This window comes from Chenopodium quinoa, unplaced genomic scaffold (assembly GCF_001683475.1).
Source record: "Chenopodium quinoa cultivar QQ74 unplaced genomic scaffold, ASM168347v1, whole genome shotgun sequence".
NCBI lineage: Eukaryota > Viridiplantae > Streptophyta > Magnoliopsida > Caryophyllales > Amaranthaceae > Chenopodium > Chenopodium quinoa.
In genome coordinates, this window is record NW_018742418.1 from 3,595,762 (window position 1) to 3,617,501 (window position 21,740).

The following is a 21,740-nucleotide window of genomic DNA, read 5'->3' on the forward strand; positions in this document are numbered from 1 at the left end:
ATCAAGTCCATTTCACAATTTTCTTGAAATAATTGGCTAGATGAGAAATTGAAAGTTACAAGAATAGATCTTGTTATGCCTATATGTGATCCCTATAAGTTCTTAACTAAATTGCCAAAGAACTATTATAAGTTGGACAAAATCCCTCATTTAGATGAACAAAACTCTCCTTTACATGAATCAAATAATTAAAAATTAAGATAACATCATTAAAGCCAACTTTATTAATCCAAACAATACAATTCATATTGAATTATTATACCTTGGTCTATTGCCCCAACATCACATGTTCTCTTGCTTAAAACCTCTCCCACCTCTTACTTTCTTTCCCCTGCTTTTTGGGTTTTGTACATAGAAATTGCAAACTTTACATCTCGGTGAAAAAGGGATGTGTTTCCTCTCTACTTACATGAAAAAGGGGAACAAATGAAACGTCAAAAATTGATGAAATCATGATTCCCATTTTACACATAAAAAATTATACTCCATATTCGCATAATTAATTTGTTAGACAACTGACACAAGATAAGATCTAATTGATGTTTTCAATAATGTGATCAAATAATATCCGAACTTTAGATAAATTAGATAAAGGGTAATCTCGACACTTCTTCCATTTATATTCTACCTATCCGCCTATTAGGCAATTAGTCGGACTATTATTTAAAAAACCAAAATCGACCTCGAACAACGAAAATAAAAAAGAGAAGGTTTGTTATGATAACTGATGTCTACTCCGTATATCATACCTTGCCAATTGAGGCCATGATCATATCCTTTTGGCAGCATCTAGGATAACATCTTGCTGGTAAGATTGATTAGCGTTACACTTTTCTTCCCCCCTTTCTAAATATAAATCTTTATATTATAAATACTACATATTAACATACATATATTCTCTTTTGTTAAACCCTTTTATATGATCACTTTGCATTGTTTATAATTAGTGTGATCGAAATTAAAAAATGATGCATGAGCCTATTAGCATCCCAACATGTTTTTCATCATCCCCTATTGAGCATGATCTTTCACCTGCACGGGTGTGCGCGACACCGTCAACCTTGGCCACCACCAACACCAACACCAACACGGGCATAATACGATCAGCCTCGGGGTCACCCCAGAGTCTGATCATGTCCGTGTATAGGACTAAGATTGCTAGCCAACCGCGATTGGTCACCATTACATGGTGCAAGAATCTCCTCCTACACGGCCTCTCCGTGTCCGTGGACGGGCCTCAAGGTCATGACCATTATCATAGCAAGGTTGAGCTTAAGCCTTGGTACTTTTGGAGGAAACAAGGGTGCAAACAATTTGTGGTAGATGGTAAAATCATAGGTATTGTTTGGGATCTTAAGGCTGCCAAGTTCAATGGTGAGGTTGAGCCTCAATCGGACTACTACGTCGCGATAGTGTCCGAGGAGGAGGTGGTTCTAGTCGTCGGAGACATGAAGAAGGACGCGTTCCGAAGAACCGGGTGTAGGCCAGCTCTTATTGATCCTCTATTAGTCTCTAGGAAAGAGCACATTTTTGGTAAGAAAAGGTTTTCAACTAAGGTTAAATTTCATGAAAGAGGCAAATGTCATGAAATTTCTGTTGAGTGTAACAATAATATTAAGGGTGATTTAGAAGGGATTAGTAGTCATGAAATGGATATTAAAATTGATGGGAAGTTAGCTACTCAAGTTAAACATCTACAATGGAAGTTTAGAGGGAATGAATCGATTGATGTTAAGGAGGCTAAACTAGAAGTGTATTGGGATGTTCATGATTGGATTTTCGGGTCCGGTCCTAGACATGCTATGTTCTTGTTCAAGTCATCGGCAACACCACCATCGTCGTCGTTGTCGTCGTTATCATTTCATGCAGATGATCCTGCGTGTAGGGAGGATGATTGGAGTAGTAATGGATCACCAGAGTTTAAATTGTTTCTTTATGCTTGGAAAGTTGAATGATGCATGTACATGATGATGATGATGATATCATGATTATGTATGTATCATAGTATGAGCATCAAAGATTTTGGAAGTATTTTCATGGATGTAGTTATGGTAAGATTTGAAGAAAGGGGACAAAGGTTGGTCATATCACATGGAATTATTAAAAGGAGCCACATTAAGAAAGGGAGCTCACGTTTGTAAGAGTTGTGACAATATGGGACTGAATAAATATAAGGATGGGACCAATATATTTATGTATTTATGGGCATATATAAAGAGTATTTTTGTGTCTTGAATAATTTCATTTCATAAGAAATTTTTGTGCAAAATTCCATCCGTTTTGGTGTATTGAATTATAACCTTCTCCTATATTATCATATACAAGAATATGCTAATAAATGAGTGTTTTTGTGTGCGCATTCTTCTGTTATATATTTGTTGGAGCTTGATATTATTAGTATCTTAGTTTTTTTGCCTGATATTTACCCTCTAAACTAAGAAAAAAAAGTTACCTTTTCAATTTCTATACAATAGATCAATTCGACTAAACAAGAAATCATAGTGTTAAATGATATTTAGATGTTCGAACCTTAAAAGTATGAATGATACCTAGTCATTAATTTTAGGACAACATATATAACAAGTCATCCTATACCTAGGCTAGCTTGATGAAATTGACTAAATTGAGGGATCAATTAAAGTCTAAAGATTCTTTTATTCCATCTGTGGTAATTAACAAGTCATCTCATACCTAGGCTAATTTGATAAATGGTGAAAGGCTTTTTCATCAAGAAATCAAATTCTGTCAAAGTAAGAATATATTGAGTATTACCCATTTACCCACCATCATTACATATTTACAACTATATTATTGTTCTCGACTAATCTATTTAACTTTGTGCCTCTGTATAATACTAGCCTAATTAACCCCAAAAAAAAATAAAAAAATAAAAAAATAAAAATAAAAATAAAAAAAATCTAAACAATGAGAGCCCACCAAAACATGTGAAAGATGAAGGAAAAAGTTAGGAGATAATTGATGAGGATAACGGGGGACACAATACCAGAAAAGAGGTCAAATATAGTCAAATGAACACGAGAGTGATTTACCTAAAAAAAGCTAAAAGGCTTTGTAAAAGGTTTCTAGTAATGGTGAAAGAAGCCCACAAAAAGAAAGAAGATTGGGTAATTTAATGAAATTAGAGCATATTTTAATTTTTAGGACTAGGAGTCTAGGACTAGGACGACTAAGGGTGGGATGGTCCAACTTTTAAATTTATGATTAGCTAATTTCAAGGAAATGGATGGGTCTAAAGTAGCTACAAAGCATATTTTTTTTTTCACCATTTTGATTGAATGTAACATCATAATGTAACAAAAGTATGTTCAATTGTGAGGGTATCAATTCGGATAAATAGTTCGGTTTTGGGTTGAGTTTATCAGTTTCGGGTTATAACGGATCGATTTATAACAAGTTGAAAAGATTAGCGGGTTGGTTTAGGCCGGTTTTGAAAATCATCGGGTCAGTTCAATTTGGTTTTTTTTTTTTATTGCGATTATTATTCGGGTCAGGTCCCAATCGGGTCAGGTTGTAGTTGGTTTAGGTCATAATCAGTTTGGGTTGAATTGGGTCAGTTTGAAAACAGGTTTAGCCACTTTAAAGTGGGTTTCGATTCAAAAACAGTTCGAGTCCTAATCGGATTGGGTTGTAATCGATTCGGGTCATAATCAGTTTGGGTTAAATTGGGTCAGTTTGAAAATGGGTTTCGGTTCAAAACAGATCGGTTGAAATCGGCTACGGTCATTATCGGTTCAGGTCATAATCAGTTTGGATTGAACTTGGTCGGTTTAAAAACAGGTTTACCCAATTAAAGCTGGTTTCAGTCCAAATCATATTGGGTTAAAATCGAGTCGGATCATTATCGAATCGAGTTAGTCAGATAATGGGTAGGAACGGCTCATGTTATAATCAAGTTAAGTCATAAATAAGTTAGGTTTATCGAGTATTGGGTTGAAAAGGATCAAACCATAAACATATTAAGTTACGGGTTGTAAACGACTCAGTCATAACAGGTTACTGGTCATAAATGGTTCAATCTCAATGGGTTATGGGTCGTAAACAGTTCGGTCTCAACGGGTTCTGGGTTGGAAACGGTTCGATCACAACGGGTTACAAGTTATAAATGGTTCAGTCACAACGGGTTATGGGTTAGACCAGTTCAAGTTTATCGTATTTTTTCCGGGTGTAAACGGTTTTCTGTTTAAAATGGGTTCGGGTTGTTGTCAGTTTTGGGTTGTAACGGTTTGGCTTGATAACGGGTCGGGTTAGTAACGGTTCGCACAAATTCGGTTCACTTCAGTTTCGGGTTTGAAAAACTTGAGTCGAGTCGGTTTTCGGTTTCCAAAAAATGGATTTCTAACGGTTCAGTTGCTTTTCAGATCGGTTCGAAACAATCGCATTTAACGATATGATTCGGATCAGAAACTGACAACTCTACCAATTGCGCATGCCACGATATAGAAAGCTCAAACAAATAAAAAGATGTCATATGTTCACTAGTTAAATTAATAAGGAATTTGGGTAGTTTTAATTTGGGATCATAACTTGATTACGACCATTATGTTATTTCATTTTCAAGTCGCTCATAAATGATTTTTTAATTTTTACATTTATTAAAATAGTCATAAAAGGCACATTCCGTCATCCTTAAGAAATTGGAGAATTCTAATTAATCCGCATACAAAAACACCAATCATAAGGTTAGGATCGGAGAGTTGAGAATTCAAACCTTATTGACTTGTTGTTTGGGACTTAGGAGATGAGATCTAAACCATGGAATTTTACTTGGTTTGAGCTAAATTTATGAATGGAGGTGTCAAAACCTTATAACGCCGCCATACACCATTGGAAATTTACTTAATTCCAGGTAAATTTATGATTGGAAGTGTCAAAACCTTATTGATACACCATTATCAAAGACGGATCTAAAAATTTTGTATAGGACGGGCAATATGAAGTCAAACGAATAATATTTTATTGTAAAGAAAAAAAAAACACAAACAAAAGTACAAGTTGTGGGATTTGAAACCCTAACTTGCTGCACTAGTATATCAATAAATGACCAACTTAGCTATCTTTCTATTGCTTTACAAATACAAAAATTTAGTATGTAACTAGTGAGTAGCCCGGGCGATGCTTCGGGTTACTACTTTGTACACTTGTAATTTAATAGATAGGTTCATTCTTTATTATTATTTTTTTATTAATTATTTGCATTGTTTATGTATAATAGTTTTTTCATAAAACCTTAGAATAAATTAGTTGTAAAATAATTATTGACTAATCATATAAACATGTCCTTTGTATATAATTTGTAATATAATGAAAACAAAGATATAATTATTATCAAAATAATTAAACAACTAAAATTAATTTATAACAATAGTTAATATTTGCTTTTATGCATTACCTTGATAAGTATTATTAGCAAATAATAGAATCGATTTTTGTAAAAATTGCAGCTATTAAATGTTCATATATATATATATATGAGTCGAGTATAAAAGCATGATTAATCAATTGATGAGATGGTAAGACTTCTAATGCATATTTTAGTGGTTGTGGGTTCAAATCTCATAATAAACATTTTTCATTAAACATGCTCATACTTAAAAGATGACATGCGAGGGTGTCATGTGGTATATAAATTAAACGTTTTTAGGAACGCTTTTTAACATATAAGTATAGATAGATATAAATACTAAAAACTCTAGGCATGGGGCGGGCCATGGCCTGGGTAGGCCCGCCCTTGGATCCGTCAATTGTAGTTTTACTTTTTTCTTGAACAAAATCAATTCATTAATAAAAAGTCATCCGGCATCTACAAATGAAATCTAATTTAACAATTACATAAAATAGAATCAAATAAAGGTTTCCTTCATCAAAGCTACGATCGTTGAAAAGATCTTGCACTGTGGTACATCTCTAGCACACATCGCTGAAAAATGTAGCCTTTTCGGAGAGATGGTCTAACGATTTGTTGTAGCCGTAAGAATGATTATTATATGATTTGCTTGAATGCATTTGAGAATTCAACCACTGTTACAATCCCGAACAAATGTTAACCCACAAACTGATAATAGGGCAAAGGATGATTACTTTTTTTATAAGCCCTGGCACACAAATAAACCCTAATGAAAAACAAACAATTAAACTAACAAAAACTAACGATTCCACCATAGGGAGACAGACGAATATCAATCTACACTACTTGTGTAGATTTATTAAAACTTAAAATGCAACGGTATAGAAAAACAAGATTAAAGGGTCGAAAACAGTCTAATTTCCAAAAAAATTAGACTATTTACGACCTAAACAACCTAATTATTATAGACCCTAGAAGAGAAGAGGAGAGATGAGGGGACGGCTAGGTTTTTTTTTTTTTTTTTTTTTTTTTGGATACCAAGTTTATTAGATAATTGTAATTTTACTTAATTCTAGCTAAAATGAAAATCTTATAATTCCATAGAATGTCAATGTATAGCTACACTTAACAAAAATGGCATGGCTTGATGAGGCCAATTCCGATGCTTCATATTTTTAAGCTCTTTTAACTTTGGCCTTATTTTGTTGGATATAGCATAATATTTTAGCCCATCATAATGGACACTATTTCATTTTTCATTTTTTTTATAGGAATCTGACTCGACCTATGATTACCTCCACGTATGGAATATATAAAACACACAAACAATATGAGTAAACAATTGGGGCAATTTATTGAAGCACCATATAATTAACACAATCTAAATTCTTTTTACGCAACCTTATTAAAGTTGTGGATTAAAGTTCTACTAAATCAATCTAAATTTAATTGAAAATCATATGAACTTTGACATAAAAATAAGCACACATAAACTTGAGCATACACATTAAGCCCTTTAATTCAACTTTTGACAAGCCATTTCCAATGGAATAGATGGATTTGTGTACGAGGAATCTTTCATAATTTGATCAACTATCCACTTATTAGCTGCCTCAGTGTAATGAATGCCATCCCAAATAATACGTTTGGATGGATTATCGCATGATTTCGCAACCAAAATCTCTTTGCCATTTACAATCTCTGTGCTTCCGCATCTCATTGTGTTGTTGAAGTTGTATTTTCCTCCAATGCCACAACAAGCTACTAGAGGTTTCTCAAAGCCTGCAACACAATATTGTTTCATATACAAGTTGAATTTATCGAAATTCTTATGTTGAAATCTTAAATAACAAGCAATATCTTTTTTGGAAGATCGTATCCTTTTTCGATTGGGGTTGTTTTAAAATTCTATCAAGGATGAAGGATAGACAAGGAAGAATAAAATTTCCATGAACATAACCGAGTAAAGATCCATCCTAAATTCAATTGACAATATGAGTACGTAGTGAGCTAGCTTAGTGACAAACTAACAATAATGAATAGTCTACTTCGAAGTTTTTTGATGTGGGACAAAAATACTCACAAAGTCACAAGTATAGCTAACAACTAGCAGTACGCAACATTCCTTGTTCTAAGTCTGTTTCTAAAAACTACGTATATGATATTTTTGTTTCAATAAATTGTGGAATCTTATATATAGCCCATCTACGAAAGAATAAAACCTTTAATTTTGACACTAAAAATCAAACCTTTTCTAGATATAATGTGAAGCAACACATAATAACAAGCTGTACAAAAAAAAAATTATTAATGGCTTAACAAGTTTATTCAATTTTTTTTTTTTTTTTGTTGAAAGGCTTACCATGTCTTTTGGCTTGGGTAATGAGCTTAAGTTTGATAGAATATATATCAACAAATGTGATTGAAGCCAAAGGCAAATCCCTCCTTAGCTGAGTAACAATATCCTCCAGCTGACTATTGTAGTACTGGGAAACCTCATTCAATGGGCTTGCACATCCGAATTCATCGACTTGGGCCGCTGTTAGGAGAAAGTGGTCCAACATATATGGTAGGCAGCCCAATGGACCTGTGTTGTGGATCCAGAATGACCTTCCTCCTTGTGCATACACACCCTACAGCAGACACCAAAGACATGTTAACTTTGTTTAGGGATGGAGGGACATCAATGTGCAACAAGTCGAGTTGAGTTGAGTCGAGCTTGACATTTCTAGGATTGATTCGGCTAGTAAACCAACCCGGATTTAATTTGTGAAAAGAGATAGTATATTAGAGAAAAGAAGTATATAGCTATCTTACCCTTACAACTTTGGCGAACTGATTAATAATATCAGGTATGCTGGCCTTGACCTGCTCTGTAGTCAAGTTTAGTTTGTAACCAGCAGTGATGTCATTTTGGCCGATATCGAAGGTGTATAGAGCACGAGTGAAGTAACCTTCTTTGGGTAACAGCTCCTCAAAAACTCCTCCTACATCGACATTTCATAAAATAAGATTTCTCCAATCAAATCATAAGTAAATTCAAGTGTAATTAAAGAAAGGTACACTCAACAATGAACAAAGTAGAATGTGCATACACATGCCTAACTTTAGGCATGTGACACGACTAGGAGCATAAATGTACGATAAAAGGTACAAGTTCAAAACACTTTGTCGATTGATGATTACCTTGATTACGAACAACTTGGGACTCCTTGTAAAATTTGTAGTATTCAGCATATTGGATGTCCAAAGAGATGGGACTATATCCGCTCTGAGTTATTGTGGTGTTTTGAGGTCTAATCGTTGAACCCGCGGTTGCGAAGTTGGCTCCATGGCTAAAATTTGACCCTATTGAGTCTAGGTACGCACTTAGATACGGTAATCCCAAACTTTCAGCTGTATCAAGTGAAAATTCAGATAATTAGGCGTTCTTCTATCAGCTTGCTTGGTAAAAAGAGTTATTTTACAACAAATAAAATGGCCAATTTATCATCTGGTAATTTATCAATGTTGAAAATATATGATAATAAGGAGATTAAGATATGCTAATTATAATCCAATCCGTAAAGCAAGACCCATTGACGACAAATAATTCTTATAATAAAAACTAAATTACTAAAAATTGTAATCTAATCCAATAAGTTAGACTTGTATCTAAAAAAAATACTCGTTAAACAAAAGTAAACTTATGGTCTTTATTTTAATAATTTTAAGAATCTTAAAAACAAAAATTTCGGGGGTGAGTCTGACGTAATTGTAAAATAGTGTACCTTAGGATAATTTGGTACTCTGGTAGGACTGCCAATTTCACTTTAGTGGCATTAATATTTTGACATAATTTCACTTTAGAGCCTATATTAATCCTTACTAATTTTACTTTAATGCAATCATAATATGGAATATATCTTTGTTGTCATTTTTAATTTGTTCTTAAGTGTCACGGTTTAATGTGCCCTAAATTTTACTCTTTTTTTTTTTTTTTAAGTTAAACATGTTGACTTTTTGCACTCTTTATTCACACTAACTAATGTAAATGATTTATATAAAAGAAAAATATCCCCTATGGATTCTGATTGGAATTGTCTAAATAAATAATTAATTAATATTCAATTATTATAATTTTTGTTTATTGATAATTAAACATATTATTGGTCACCATTTTCCTAAATAAATATTATTAGTCAAAATTTTACATTAATATATGTGCCTGTAAAAAATGTTTGTTGGTTAATTCTTTTATAGGTGCTTTACACCTTTACCTATCAAGACTTATTTGTACTAAATACGTAATTTAATTTACATTTACTGGCTACAAGTGCATCAATCTTGACTTTTTTACTACGAGTATTAATTAATGTGTTGATAGATCATTAATTTATCAATGGTCTTGCAGTTGCTAGAATGCTAGTAACGTTAAGTGATACATTTATTCTGAAATGAGGGAGCAAAACGGACATAAGAAATTGTAACATCATATAATGTGCCAATTCCATCATAAACAGCATCTTTAGCAAAAGGACAAAAGAAAAAGATTGTAGATAAAAGAGTACCTACAAAATCGATGACGAGGCGGCCGTCGCAGAAACGACCAACAGGTTTACCAAAAAAGGTTTGACCATTGGGAGGAAGTGCCTGGCCATACACCGCGGTAAGGCCGCCGGTGTCGGAGTTGGAATCACCAAAGTTGAAAATAGCCGGAAACTCGCATATGTTTTTAATTTGAGAAGAGTTGTTAGTCAATGCTACTGTCAACCCCAAATTAGATGTTACCAGAAAAACACAGATCATGAGATTAATAAGCCCCAATCTCATTTCCCTCTTTTTCTTTGTACACATGGTTTCTGTTTACTCTCCTGTTATTTGTTTATTGTGAGGGAAATTAGGGAATCAAGGATTGATTAATACATGGAATAACTATAAATATTTATAGATTTTTGTAAGGTTGTGCAGCTGTGATTTAGGCTGTGTTTCGTTGACTTGTTTTTTCAATTGCTTTGTTGTTTATTTTGATGTCACTTGACTATAATCGACTTTTAAATTTGTATTTAACCCCATAAAAGTATTGATTGAAATAGATTAATATACAATACTTTATATGAATACATTTAAGTAGGGGTGGGACTATTCAAACCGAACCGTGAAACCGCCCGTTACCGAACCGAACCATCACGGACCAAACCGTTTATAAACCAATAAATTTAAACCGAAAACCGAACTGAACCGTACAATATCAAACCGAAACCGAATCAAACCGCTTAATGTCAACCCGTTATGGACCGTAAACCGATAACAAACCAAACTGCTCAAAACCGAACAGAAAGGGAACTGAACCGAATGGTTTATAAACCCGTTATTAACCCGAACCGTTTATAAACCGAAACCGTTTAAACTGTAGAAAAAACGGTTTAAACCGTACCATTTGTAACTCGCTAACCGTTCAAACTGACCTGTTTATGAACCAAAACCGTTTAAACCGCAGGAAAAACTGTTTAACCCAAACCGTTATAATCCGCTAACCGTCTAAACCGAACTGCCATAACCCGTTAAAACTTAAAATCGAACTGTTTTCGAATCGCAACCTGTTTAAACTGATCCGATTACAAACTGCTTAATTCAAATTGAATTATTTACAACCTAAATGGCTAAATACAATTAATGTTAATAAAGGTAGATCTGATCAAACGGCTTAGGTTTATACAAAGGTTTATATCACCTAGTCCAACGGTATTATTAATGTCGTTTTAGATTACTTAGTTATTTTAATTAATATCAAATGTAACATACTAGTATTATTATATATTTATATATATATACTTTAATTTAACAAAGGTAACAATAAATATAAATTTAAAATAAATACAATAAACATTACCAAATGTAGATCTAATTAAACGACTTAGGTTTATACAACGGTTTGTATCGCCTAGTCCAACGACATTATTAATGTGAATAGTGTCGTTTTAGATTACTTATAATTTTAATTAATATCAAATGTGAAATGTAACATACTAGTATTATTATATATATACTTTAATTTAACAAAGGTAACAATAAATATAAATTTAAAATAAATAACTTTAATTATTCCAAAAAAAATACATTTCATCTACTACCACCCCTCAACTGGGGGAAAATCTCCAGCAGGCCTCGAGGCCTTACAGAAGTCGGACGCCCATAAAGCGTCAAAGAGTGGCAAGGGTCCACTTGAAGCTACTATCGGCTCAGCAGCTGGGGGAAGCAAACCCCTAAAAGACTGGGAGGCGGTCGGTAGGAACAAGGACCTTAAAGAGAAGGCGGCTGCTGGTGGAAGCAAGTTCCCCAGAGAGAGAGATGAGGCGGACGCGGGAGGTATTACAAGTTTTAATCCCTTGCCCTACCCTTGTAGGGTCAAGTTCAATCAACAGTCGACCAACACTTCTGAAAACACCCGGTTTTATGGCCGGATTTTTTACGTCAACTACTTACAAAGTGTTGAATGTGCAGATGCCCCCCAAAGGCCGGATATTCAACATCTAGCGAAGACCATGTTGATGGCCATCTCCCTCGAGGACAGGGAGTCTATCAAAGGAGTCAGCTCCCTTAACTTTGATGTCATCCTTGCCCTCCTTGATAAGGTGCAATAACTTGTAATTTTTCTTTTTTGTGCAACTCTTTGAGCCGCTCAATATTAATGTTTTGCCCCTTTGCCGGATGCAGGCTATGCTGCGGGTGAACAGCTTTAAAAGACCATTTAACAAGAAGACCAAAGAGGTAAAAGCCGTGAATGCTCGGGCCGCCTCTTCTCTAGATACGGCCGCGTTTGAGATTTCTCAAAATGAACTACTGGCCACTGATATACTGTATCCTCAGGCGGCGACCAGTCTGCAGGTCAAGGCCGATCTGGATGCAGCGAAGAGGCGGATAGCCGAGCTGGAGAAGGAGGTTAAGGACCTCAAGGCCAAGCTCGAGCCCCTCTAGGAGGCGAACAATAAGGCAGATAGACTCCGCACCCAGGTGGAGAACCTCAAGAAGAGGCTGCAAAACTAGGAGGTCCAACTCGGAAAGAAGTATACTTCAAGAGCCAAGGAGGAGAAGAAGGCCTTGGTGAAGCAGATGATAAACGGCGAGGCCATCATGCAGATGAATTGGGAGTCCCTCTTCCCCGGTACTGACTATGACGGGTGGAAGCATCAATTTGAAGCAACCGCCCTTGAGTTCAATGATAGGCTTCTGAGAAAATCCCAAGAGGAGGTGGAGGAGAAGGAGGAGGAGGAGGAGTCCGACTCTACTGGGGGGTCATTCGGGGGGTTTGATCAGGAGGAGGAGTAGGAGGATGAAAATGACCGGCATCCGACTGGAGAGAAAGAGGATGCGGTTGTCGATACTGAGGAGATAATTAAGCTTGTTGTTTGTTTCTGCGACCAAATGGCAATTTATTAATTCTCTGGCCTGCGTGCCGTGTATCTCTGTATCTTTTACCGACCAAGGGGTCAGGTAACTTGACAATTTTTGCCAGTTGTACCGGTTAACTCTTTTTTAGTCGACCATGGGGTCGGCTAAGTTAATAAATAAATTATCCGACTATGAGTCCGGTTTTGTCATATTGCACTTGCTTTGAATTTTTGATATGCTTAGATTTTAGCTAAGTATTTAACTTGCTTTTTTCTATGCAATTTTTTCACTATACCGGTTGTTTTTGCCCCTGGACGGCTATGCACTTGGTTCCAAAGGTGAATTGATTGACTTGGAAATTTTTGATACTTTAGAGAGTATGATTGGTTTCCAAGTCAATCAATCACTATGGTGATTGCCCCAAACCAAGCGGACGGTCGACCATCTAGCAGGCGGATAAGCATTTAATATTATCCGGCCATTGACCTCATCAGATCATTCTAAAATGAACAATGCTTAGCTGCTAAGTTTTTGGACTTAGCTTATATTTATTATTTGAAATTTTGCCGCCTGCATTGCCCTTGTGCAATAGCAGGCATTTAATGGTGTACGTACCGAAATAAGGTTGTATCCAACCAAGATAGTAGCCGATTACCATTTATTATAAAATAGGCGGTAATTTTCAGCTTTTTAGGTCTCTTGTCAGATAGTTCAATTCAAACAGCTGCGAGTTTATCTTAATCCAGACACTCGGTAGGGCCGTTTGTTTTTAAGTTTATTGAGCAATGTACCACCCAAATGGGAGATGCTCTCTGCGACGAAGTCACCCAAATGGATGTTGTCGAATGTCATACTCATGTTGGAGTAGACGGTTAGAATAGATTTATCCGCCTGCACATTGCACAGGCGATGTTCCCATTGGGAGACATATCTAGTATAGCAATAAAAAGCCACTTTTCATTGATAAGCTTTTTATTTACAAAAAATTTACAAGTCTCAAAAGTAGTACTTTTTTAAGTTATCTACATTCCAAGTTCAAGCTAGCTTCCCGCCGTCTGGAATTTCCAGCTGGTAGGTGCCGCCTCTTACTTCTTCATAGATCCGGTAAGGACCTTCCCAATTGGGCGTCAATGCCTTGTTCATTGGCCCTACTGATTGCTTCCATATTTCAAAGCACAAAGTCCCCAACTTTTAAGGGTCGATTGTGTACTCTTCTCTTGTAGGCTCTTATCATTCTCAGACGGTAAATCTCATGAGGCAAGGCGGCATTGCCCCTGCGTTCCGGGAGTATGTCCAATGCTAGCCGCATGGCCTCCCAGTTTGCCTCTTCATCATATAACATGACTCGAAGAGTCGGCTCGTAGTGTTCGATGGGCAAGACAGCTTCAGAACCATAAACCATGAGAAATGGGGTTTTGCCGGCTGCCCCTTTTCATGTTGTTCTGATGGCCCATAGGACATGAGGCAACTCATCCGCCCATAGACCACAAGCTCTTTCAATTTTCTTTTTAATGCCGTATGAGATTAGCTTGTTGAAGGCTTCAACCTGGCCGTTCGCTTGGGGACGGCCGACTGATGTAAAGCAATGAGAGATCCCTTGGTCTCCCAACAAATTCTTAAGGGTTTTCGTCTCAAAGTGGGCCATTGTCAAAGACCATAGACATAGGTATTCCAAACCAGGTGATGATATTCTTCTAGATGAAGGAGATGACATCCTTTGTCTTAATGCCTTTGACCGCCTCTGCTTCTACCCACTTGGTGAAGTAGTCAACGGCAACTAGAATATAGCGCCGTCCGCCTGGTGCAGGCGTATATGGACCCAGAATGCCCATGCCCCATTTGGCGAACAGTACTAGGCTATGGACGGCCGTTAGATCAGTGCCCGGACGGTGTATGAGTCTGCCGAATCTTTGACATTTGTCACACTTCTTCACCATTTCCGTGGCGTCTGCCTTAAGAGTGGGCTAGAATTAGCCTTTCCGTCTAGCCCTTTCAGCTAGAGTCCTGCCACCTATGTGGGAGGCACAAAAGCCCGAGTGTAGGTCTTCCAGAATCTCTTGCCCCCTTTCTGGGGTGATTCATTTCGAAAGAGATTGCAGAAAACCCTTCTTGAAAAGCTCTCCATTATGAATCTCAAAATTGGCCGCACATTTTTTCATTGCAGCCATTTCTGGATATGTATCCGACAAAGTGTTGTCTAGTAAATAGGCCCAGATGCCATCCATCCAGGTTGAACTCCGGTCTAGTATTCCAATGGGATCTTCTTCAATACTTCGCTTTTCCATTACTTCCCAAAAGACCGACCGAGGTGTATCATAGGATGCGGATGATGTCAGCTTAGAAAGAGCATCCGCTTGATTGTTCTCTAACCTGGGCACCTGACTTAGATTAAATCCATCAAGTGTCTCGGCCTCTTCTTTGACCGCCTGCAAATATTTGATCATGGTCGGATGGTTGGCCTCATAGTCACCATGGTACTTGCTAACGACCAATTGTGAATCAGAGCAGGTGTTAATTTTTCTTGCCCCTGCCGCCTTGCACATGCGGATACCGGCTAGCAGGGCTTCATATTCCACCTCGTTATTTAAGGCCTGAAACTTGAACCGTAGTGCATATTCATACTTGTCCCCTTCAGGGGACTGACATATAACCCCTGCACCACAGTCGTTCATAGTAGAGCTCCCATCTACATACACTTTCCAAACCTAGTCAAGATTCTCCGGCTTAGCCGGCCTTGTAATTTCGACAATGAAGTCGGCAAAAGCCTGTCCATTCACGACCTTCCTTGGTTCGAAAGAGATTTCAAGACTTTGCATTTCAATAGCCTATTTGAGAATCCTACCGGATGACTCCAAGGTTGTCATTGGGCGCTTGAGGGGTTGGTCTGTGTAGACCACAACCGGATGTGCCAAGAAGTAAGGTGTCAACTTCTTGACTACCATGAAAAGAAACAGGCCAAATTTTTCAACCATTGGGTACCGTAGTTCAGCATTTCGAAGAACATATATGGCTGATGAAATAGACCAGGAGCTGGGTGTCGTTTTTCTCATCAAGGAGAACAGCACTGAGAGCATGGTCTGAGACGGATAAGTACATGTAAAGCGCCTCCTTTCGCAGAGGGCTAACAAGCCTCGGCAAAGAGTGCAAGTGTTCTTTCAATTTCTGAAAGGCCGCCTCAGCATCATCCCCTCATTCAAACCTAGTCTTCTTTTTGATAGCTTGGAAAAAATAGAGGCACTTATCACCTAACCGGCTGAGGAATCTCCCAATGCCGCCAGACAATCGGTTAATTTCTGAACTTCCTTGACAGTGCGGGGAGACTTCATGTCAATGATCGTCTGTATCTTCTTTGGGTTGGGCTCTATCCCTTTGATCAATCAAAAATTCGAGAAACTTCCCAAACTCAACACCAAAGACACACTTCTTGGGATTGAGAATGACCTTGTGTCGCCTGAGTGTGGTGAAGGTTTCTCGGAGGTCAGCAAGATGATCCGTCTGTAGCTTGGATTTGACTATCATGTCTTCAATATACGCTTTTATATACCGACTGAGCTTGTTGAATCTCTTTTTTATCAAACTTCTTAGAGTTCGAATGCTTGCTGATGGAGAAGAGCTCAGCCGCCTGTATATAGGCTTCTGCCTCCATCAGCACTTCCTGGAGGGTGGAAACCCCCTTTCTGACGAGGTCAAACTTAAAAGTCAACCATCCTTCAGACCCTTGAAAAAGTTTGTATAAGCCACATCGTCAGACAGCCCTTGAATCTGGATTCTCACTAGATTGAACTGCCTGACGTATGACCGTAGGCCTTCTCTTTCCCCCTGTTGCACTACATCCAAGTCAAGCCTTGTTTTCTTGGAAAGGATATTCATAGAGAAGTTAGAAGAAAACAAGAACGCAAGTGTCTTAAAGCTATTGATGCAGCCGGCTGGCAAGTTGTCGAACCATTGTTGGGCGATGCCCTTCAATGTAGCCGGGAAGCATCGGCACCAGGTGGCGTCATCCAACCCCTGTAACTTGGTGTAGGCCATAAGGTGGCCTTCAAGGTTGGTGGTACCATCATAAGTACCCACCAAAACATTTTTAACCTTGGCCGGCTGTGCCACCTCGGTTATTTCCTTGGAGAATGCAGAAGGTTGTTCCCAAATTTTAGCAGACGAAGCTGCCAGTCCAAAGGTTGAACATATTGTGCCACCTGACCCCCAAAGAGGGCCGGCTGCATGTAAGGTTGTCCATACGACATGTATGGTTGCTGAAGCACATACGGGGCCGAATGGATCATTTGAGGCCAGTGTAAACGAACGGGCCGCCTGACTGACTTTCTCGTACCGCCTAACTGGAAGATGTCTGGGTAACTCGAAGTTAAAGCCGACTCAAACAGTTGCTAGTTTCTCTTTTGCTCGATTAGGAACCGAGCATCAGAGTATGTCTTCGTTGAGCCATCCGGCTGAACATGCCGCATGGCCTTCCTCTTCCCTGTCTCAGGGAATCGGATCTTAGAAAGATCAATCAAGGGCCGCTTCAGGGTCACCTTAGACTTCAGGATGTAAGACTTCAACACCCCCTTATCAGCCAGACGATCCAACAACCGCTTGAGACTATAGCAGTCGTTGGTGTCATGGCCAATATCCTCATGGAAATGGCAGTGTTTGTTTTTGTTCCTGTTTTTGGTGGATCCTTTCATAGCAGCAGGCTTCTCTATGGTCACTCGGTCTTTTATCTCCATGAGGATGGAGTAGCAATCTTTGTTAAACTCGTACTTTAGGACGCACGGTTTAAACTCTTTCTTTTTCTTCTAGGACGGCTGGTCAGATTTGTCAATCGCCCAGATCTCTTTTCTCTTCTTACTCTCTTCAGTTTTCTTGGCCAACTGAGCTTGTTGAATCTCTTTTTTGTCAAACTTCTTAGAGTTCGAATGCTTGCTGATGGAGAAGAGCTCAGTCGCCTGTATATAGGCTTTTGCCTCCATCAGCGCTTCCTAGAGGGTGGCAACCCCCTTTCTGACGAGGTCAAACTTAAAAGTCGACCATCCTTCAGACCCTTGAAAAATTCTGTATAAGCCACATCGTCAGACAGCCCTTGAATCTGGATTCTCACTAGATTGAACTGCCTGACGTATGACCGTAGGCCTTCTCTTTCCCCCTGTTGCACTACATCCAAGTCAAGCCTTGTTTTCTTGGAAAGGATATTCATAGAGAAGTTAGAAGAAAACAAGAACTCAAGTGTCTTAAAGCTATTGATGCAGCCGGCTGGCAAGTTGTCGAACCATTGTTGGGCGATGCCCTTCAATGTAGCCGGGAAGCATCGGCACCAGGTGGCGTCATCCAACCCCTGTAACTTGGTGTAGGCCATAAGGTGGTCTTTAAGGTTGGTGGTACCATCATAAGTACCCACCAAAATATTTTTAACCTTGGCCGGCTGTGCCGCCTAGGTTATTTCCTTGGAGAACGCAGAAGGTTGTTCCTAAATTTTAGCAGACGGAGCTACCAGTCCAAAGGTTGGACATTTTGTGCCACCTGACCCCCAAAGAGGGCCGGTTGCATGTAAGGTTGTCCATATGGCATGTATGGTTGCTGAAGCACATACAGGGCCAAATGGATCATCTGAGGGCCAGTGTAAACGAACGGGCCGCCTAACTGGAAGTTGTCTGGGTAACTCGAAGTTAAAGCCGACTCAGACAGTTTCTGGTTTCTCTTTTGCTCGATTAGGAACCGAGCATCAGAGTATGTCTTCGTTGAGCCATCCGGCTGAACATGCCGGATGGCCTTCCTCTTCCCTTTCTCAGGGTATCGAATCTTAGAAAGATCAATCAAGGGCCCCTTCCCCTCCTTTGATTTAGGATGCGAAGTGGGCTCTTGGTTCCTGATTGGCTTGTTCTTCTCAGAGAGAGAAGGCTTCTTGGCCGACTAACCCCTATTGGAGCCAGCCGTCCTCTTGTTGATCTGGTCCTTTATCTCCCCCTTGAAACATGTCATGAATTCCATGAGTTCGTCTCGAGTGACTGGGGTTATGCCTTCCACCGCCTAGTGTTGTCCAAACGGCTGTCCGGATGACTAACTTAGACCAGCTTGATCATCGCCCCGTTCCCTTCTTTCCTTGGGACGGGTGCGTCTGGTTCTGAGTGACCCATTAGCGGCCACATACGTTTCGACTTCAAAGTCGTCATCACTGTCATGGTCAGAATAGACCTCAGCTTCGGCCGTAGGCCATGTTTCATTAGGAGGCTCTCCCCACATACGGGGCCAAATATTTCAGAGTTTTCTGTGTCCCTCGGGAGAGTTACGTCACTAAGTCTAGATTTTGTGCGCCTGTACCTGCAAAACAACGGAGACTCCGGTTGGGTGGAGTTCCGCCTCCGATGATCAAGTTAGAACGTGTATGGAGAATGTAAAAAGGTGCGGAAAGTAAAGTGAGATCTTCTCGGATTCCGAGATCAGGTGTTTTTCTCTGATTTGAGAGAATTGATTATGTGCAATCATTGAATGTTGTCCCCAAAGTGGCGTAAATCTCCCTATTTATAGGGTCATTGGGATTTGTGCCTCTGTCCTAGGTTACGGAAACCTAGGACTAATGGGCTGCGCTGTTTTTGGGAAGTCTAGGGAATTGGGCCTTTTAGGCTGCCAATTCCATATAAGGTATCTGCCTGCCACGTGTCTAGCCCTGGTAGGTCCACTTTGGGCTCTCCCTAGGGTGACACGTGTCACGCTCTGGTTGGTCCACATGGCGGGGTAAAAATACCCAAATCAGTACTATTCATAGTTTATTAACTCTTACTTTATCTTATCTCTTGATAATATACTTAGTTTATCTTCCCTTATTAAAACTTATTAACTTGTACTTTATCTTATCTCAATCTTTATCAACCTTATGTTATCTTATTTGAAATTATCAACCCTTATATTATCTTATCTGAACTTATTGACATTTATATCAGTGAATTGCTAAACATCGCCCGCAAATCTCCACATAAAGCCCGCAAACTTATATTGAAGTTACAATATTGCCCTTGACCTTAAAAAAAACACAACCTCAATAAAAATCAAAGTACGGGGATGTCGAGGCTCGTGGCGGCAAGGTGGTTGGCTCGTGGCGGCAAGGTGGTGGTGGCGCCAAGTCCGGCAGCCACGTCCACCGGCCTGGCGTTTGGGCAGGACGCCCAGCCACGGTGAGTGGCATTTGGGACAGGCGCCAGTCACTGTGGTTGGGCGTCCTGCCCAGACGCCAGGCCGGTGGACGTGGCTGCCAGACCTGGCGCCACCACCACCCGTCGGCCGTCCTGGCCAGGCGCCCCACCACCTTGCCGTGGTTGTTTTGTTAATTTTTTTTAATTTTTTTTTGTTTTTTTGTATAATATTTTTTTTTTTTGGAAATTAAGATTTTTTTTTCTATTTTTGTGTAATATCATGTTTTTTTTTGTTGGAAATTGATAATTTTTTGTTTTCTTTTTTTTTGTGTAATATTGTGTTTTTTTTTGTTGGAAATTGAGAAAAAAAAATTCTTTTTTTTTTAAAAATTTTGTTTTTTTTTTTTTTTTTGTTGGTAACTGAGAAAATTTTTTATTTTGAATTTTAAGCAAGTTAAATGTAAAAAAAAAAAAAAATAAATATATATATATATTAAATGGCCGGACCACCACCCTGGAACCGGCGCCTGGCCGGGACGCCGCCACCATGGTGGTGGCGCCTAGCCGGGACGCCAGTACCATGGTCATGGCGCCTGGCCTGGAAGCCTCAACCATGGTACAGGCGTCCTGGCTAGGCGCCACCGCCATGGTGGCGGCGTCCCGGTCAGGCGCCGGTGCCACGGTGGTGGCGGCTCCTCCGGACGCCAGCCATCTTTTCCGATGACATTCGTCGTCCCCCGGATCTCCGGCCTCCCCCGGCGTCCCCGTACGACTCCACATTTTTCGGTGAGTGAAATTTTCGTTTTCAGAGAAAATTGACAAAGGGGCAAAACTGTCAAATCATATTAATTTTGTGGGCTTTATGTAGTAATTTGTGGGCGATATTTAACAAATCCCTTATATTAACAAGGGTAGCTAACGCTCGCGATGCACGCCATATATAGCTAAGTAGATAACCATGTTTATTGAGCCCTTTCGGTTATTGGCAATGTTAATGAGGGAAAAATATGTAAATTAATATTTAAGGGTATAAATGTCTGCACATTGTTTTTAAGAGTTTAAGGAAAATGCAATTAACATTAACGAGGACAAATAAGTAAATAAACATTTTAAAGAGTACAATTGTCCAAACACTATTCATAAGAGTTATATATTTAAATCACGCGAGGAAAAACTTAGATGTACGCAATTAACATCATATTAATAGGGGCATATACGTAAACAAATATTTTAAGGATATAATTGACCTTACATTATTCGAAAGTGTTTTGTCATACGTTTATAAAAGGTAAGGATTTATTTGACTTATTACCCTTACTTTTATGTCTTATCTAAATTTATTAGATTTGATATCCCTACCTTTAAGAGTTTGAGATAACTCTTATAAATGGTATTTTGATAATTAATACCCTACAATATGTTTATTTACTTATTTGCCCTTATTAATGTCAATTGCCTCTTTTTTTTAACTTTTAAAAATAATAGTGTCTGCGTAAATTTACACCCCTAAAAATATTTGTTTACATATTTTCCCTCATTAGTTATACCAACCATTAAAGTTGTGATGACATAAGGCTAAACAAGAAGAGCTTCCAGACAAGACTAGTTATGACACACGCATCGCGCACATTAGCCGCACTAGTAAGTATTAATAACGAGGAGAACAAAGTCTAATATAGTAATTTCTAAAAGGTTTAGTAACTAAGTTTAAATTAGATAAAATAATGAGAATAGAACGTTCCCTAAGAACTTTATCTTTATTTTGTATGATTGTGTACTGTGTGCACTATATACAAAAACCTGATGGTAATTCCTAAATTCATCTTTAGTTTAATGTCTTTTGCTAATAAAAATCACCAATAGTATGGTGATTACAAATTTAC

General features: G+C 38.6%; 2 protein-coding genes across 2 annotated transcripts; one reads left to right on the forward strand and one right to left on the reverse strand.

Moving 5' to 3' along the window:
* Window positions 1-965: 965 nt before the first annotated feature.
* LOC110713662 lies at window positions 966-1,955 on the forward strand. Its single transcript, XM_021892125.1, has one exon. It carries the CDS (start codon window positions 966-968, stop codon window positions 1,953-1,955), a length of 990 nt encoding a protein of 329 aa, XP_021747817.1.
* Window positions 1,956-6,696: 4,741 nt separating this feature from the next.
* LOC110709557 (GDSL esterase/lipase At3g26430-like) lies at window positions 6,697-10,428 on the reverse strand. The gene is made up of 5 exons (XM_021887777.1): window positions 9,916-10,428; window positions 8,552-8,761; window positions 8,183-8,352; window positions 7,728-7,998; window positions 6,697-7,147 (listed from the first exon to the last, which is right to left on the reverse strand). The coding sequence occupies exons 1-5, from the start codon at window positions 10,199-10,201 to the stop codon at window positions 6,882-6,884; spliced, it is 1,203 nt and encodes a 400-aa protein (XP_021743469.1). The 5' UTR covers window positions 10,202-10,428; the 3' UTR covers window positions 6,697-6,881.
* Window positions 10,429-21,740: the final 11,312 nt, after the last annotated feature.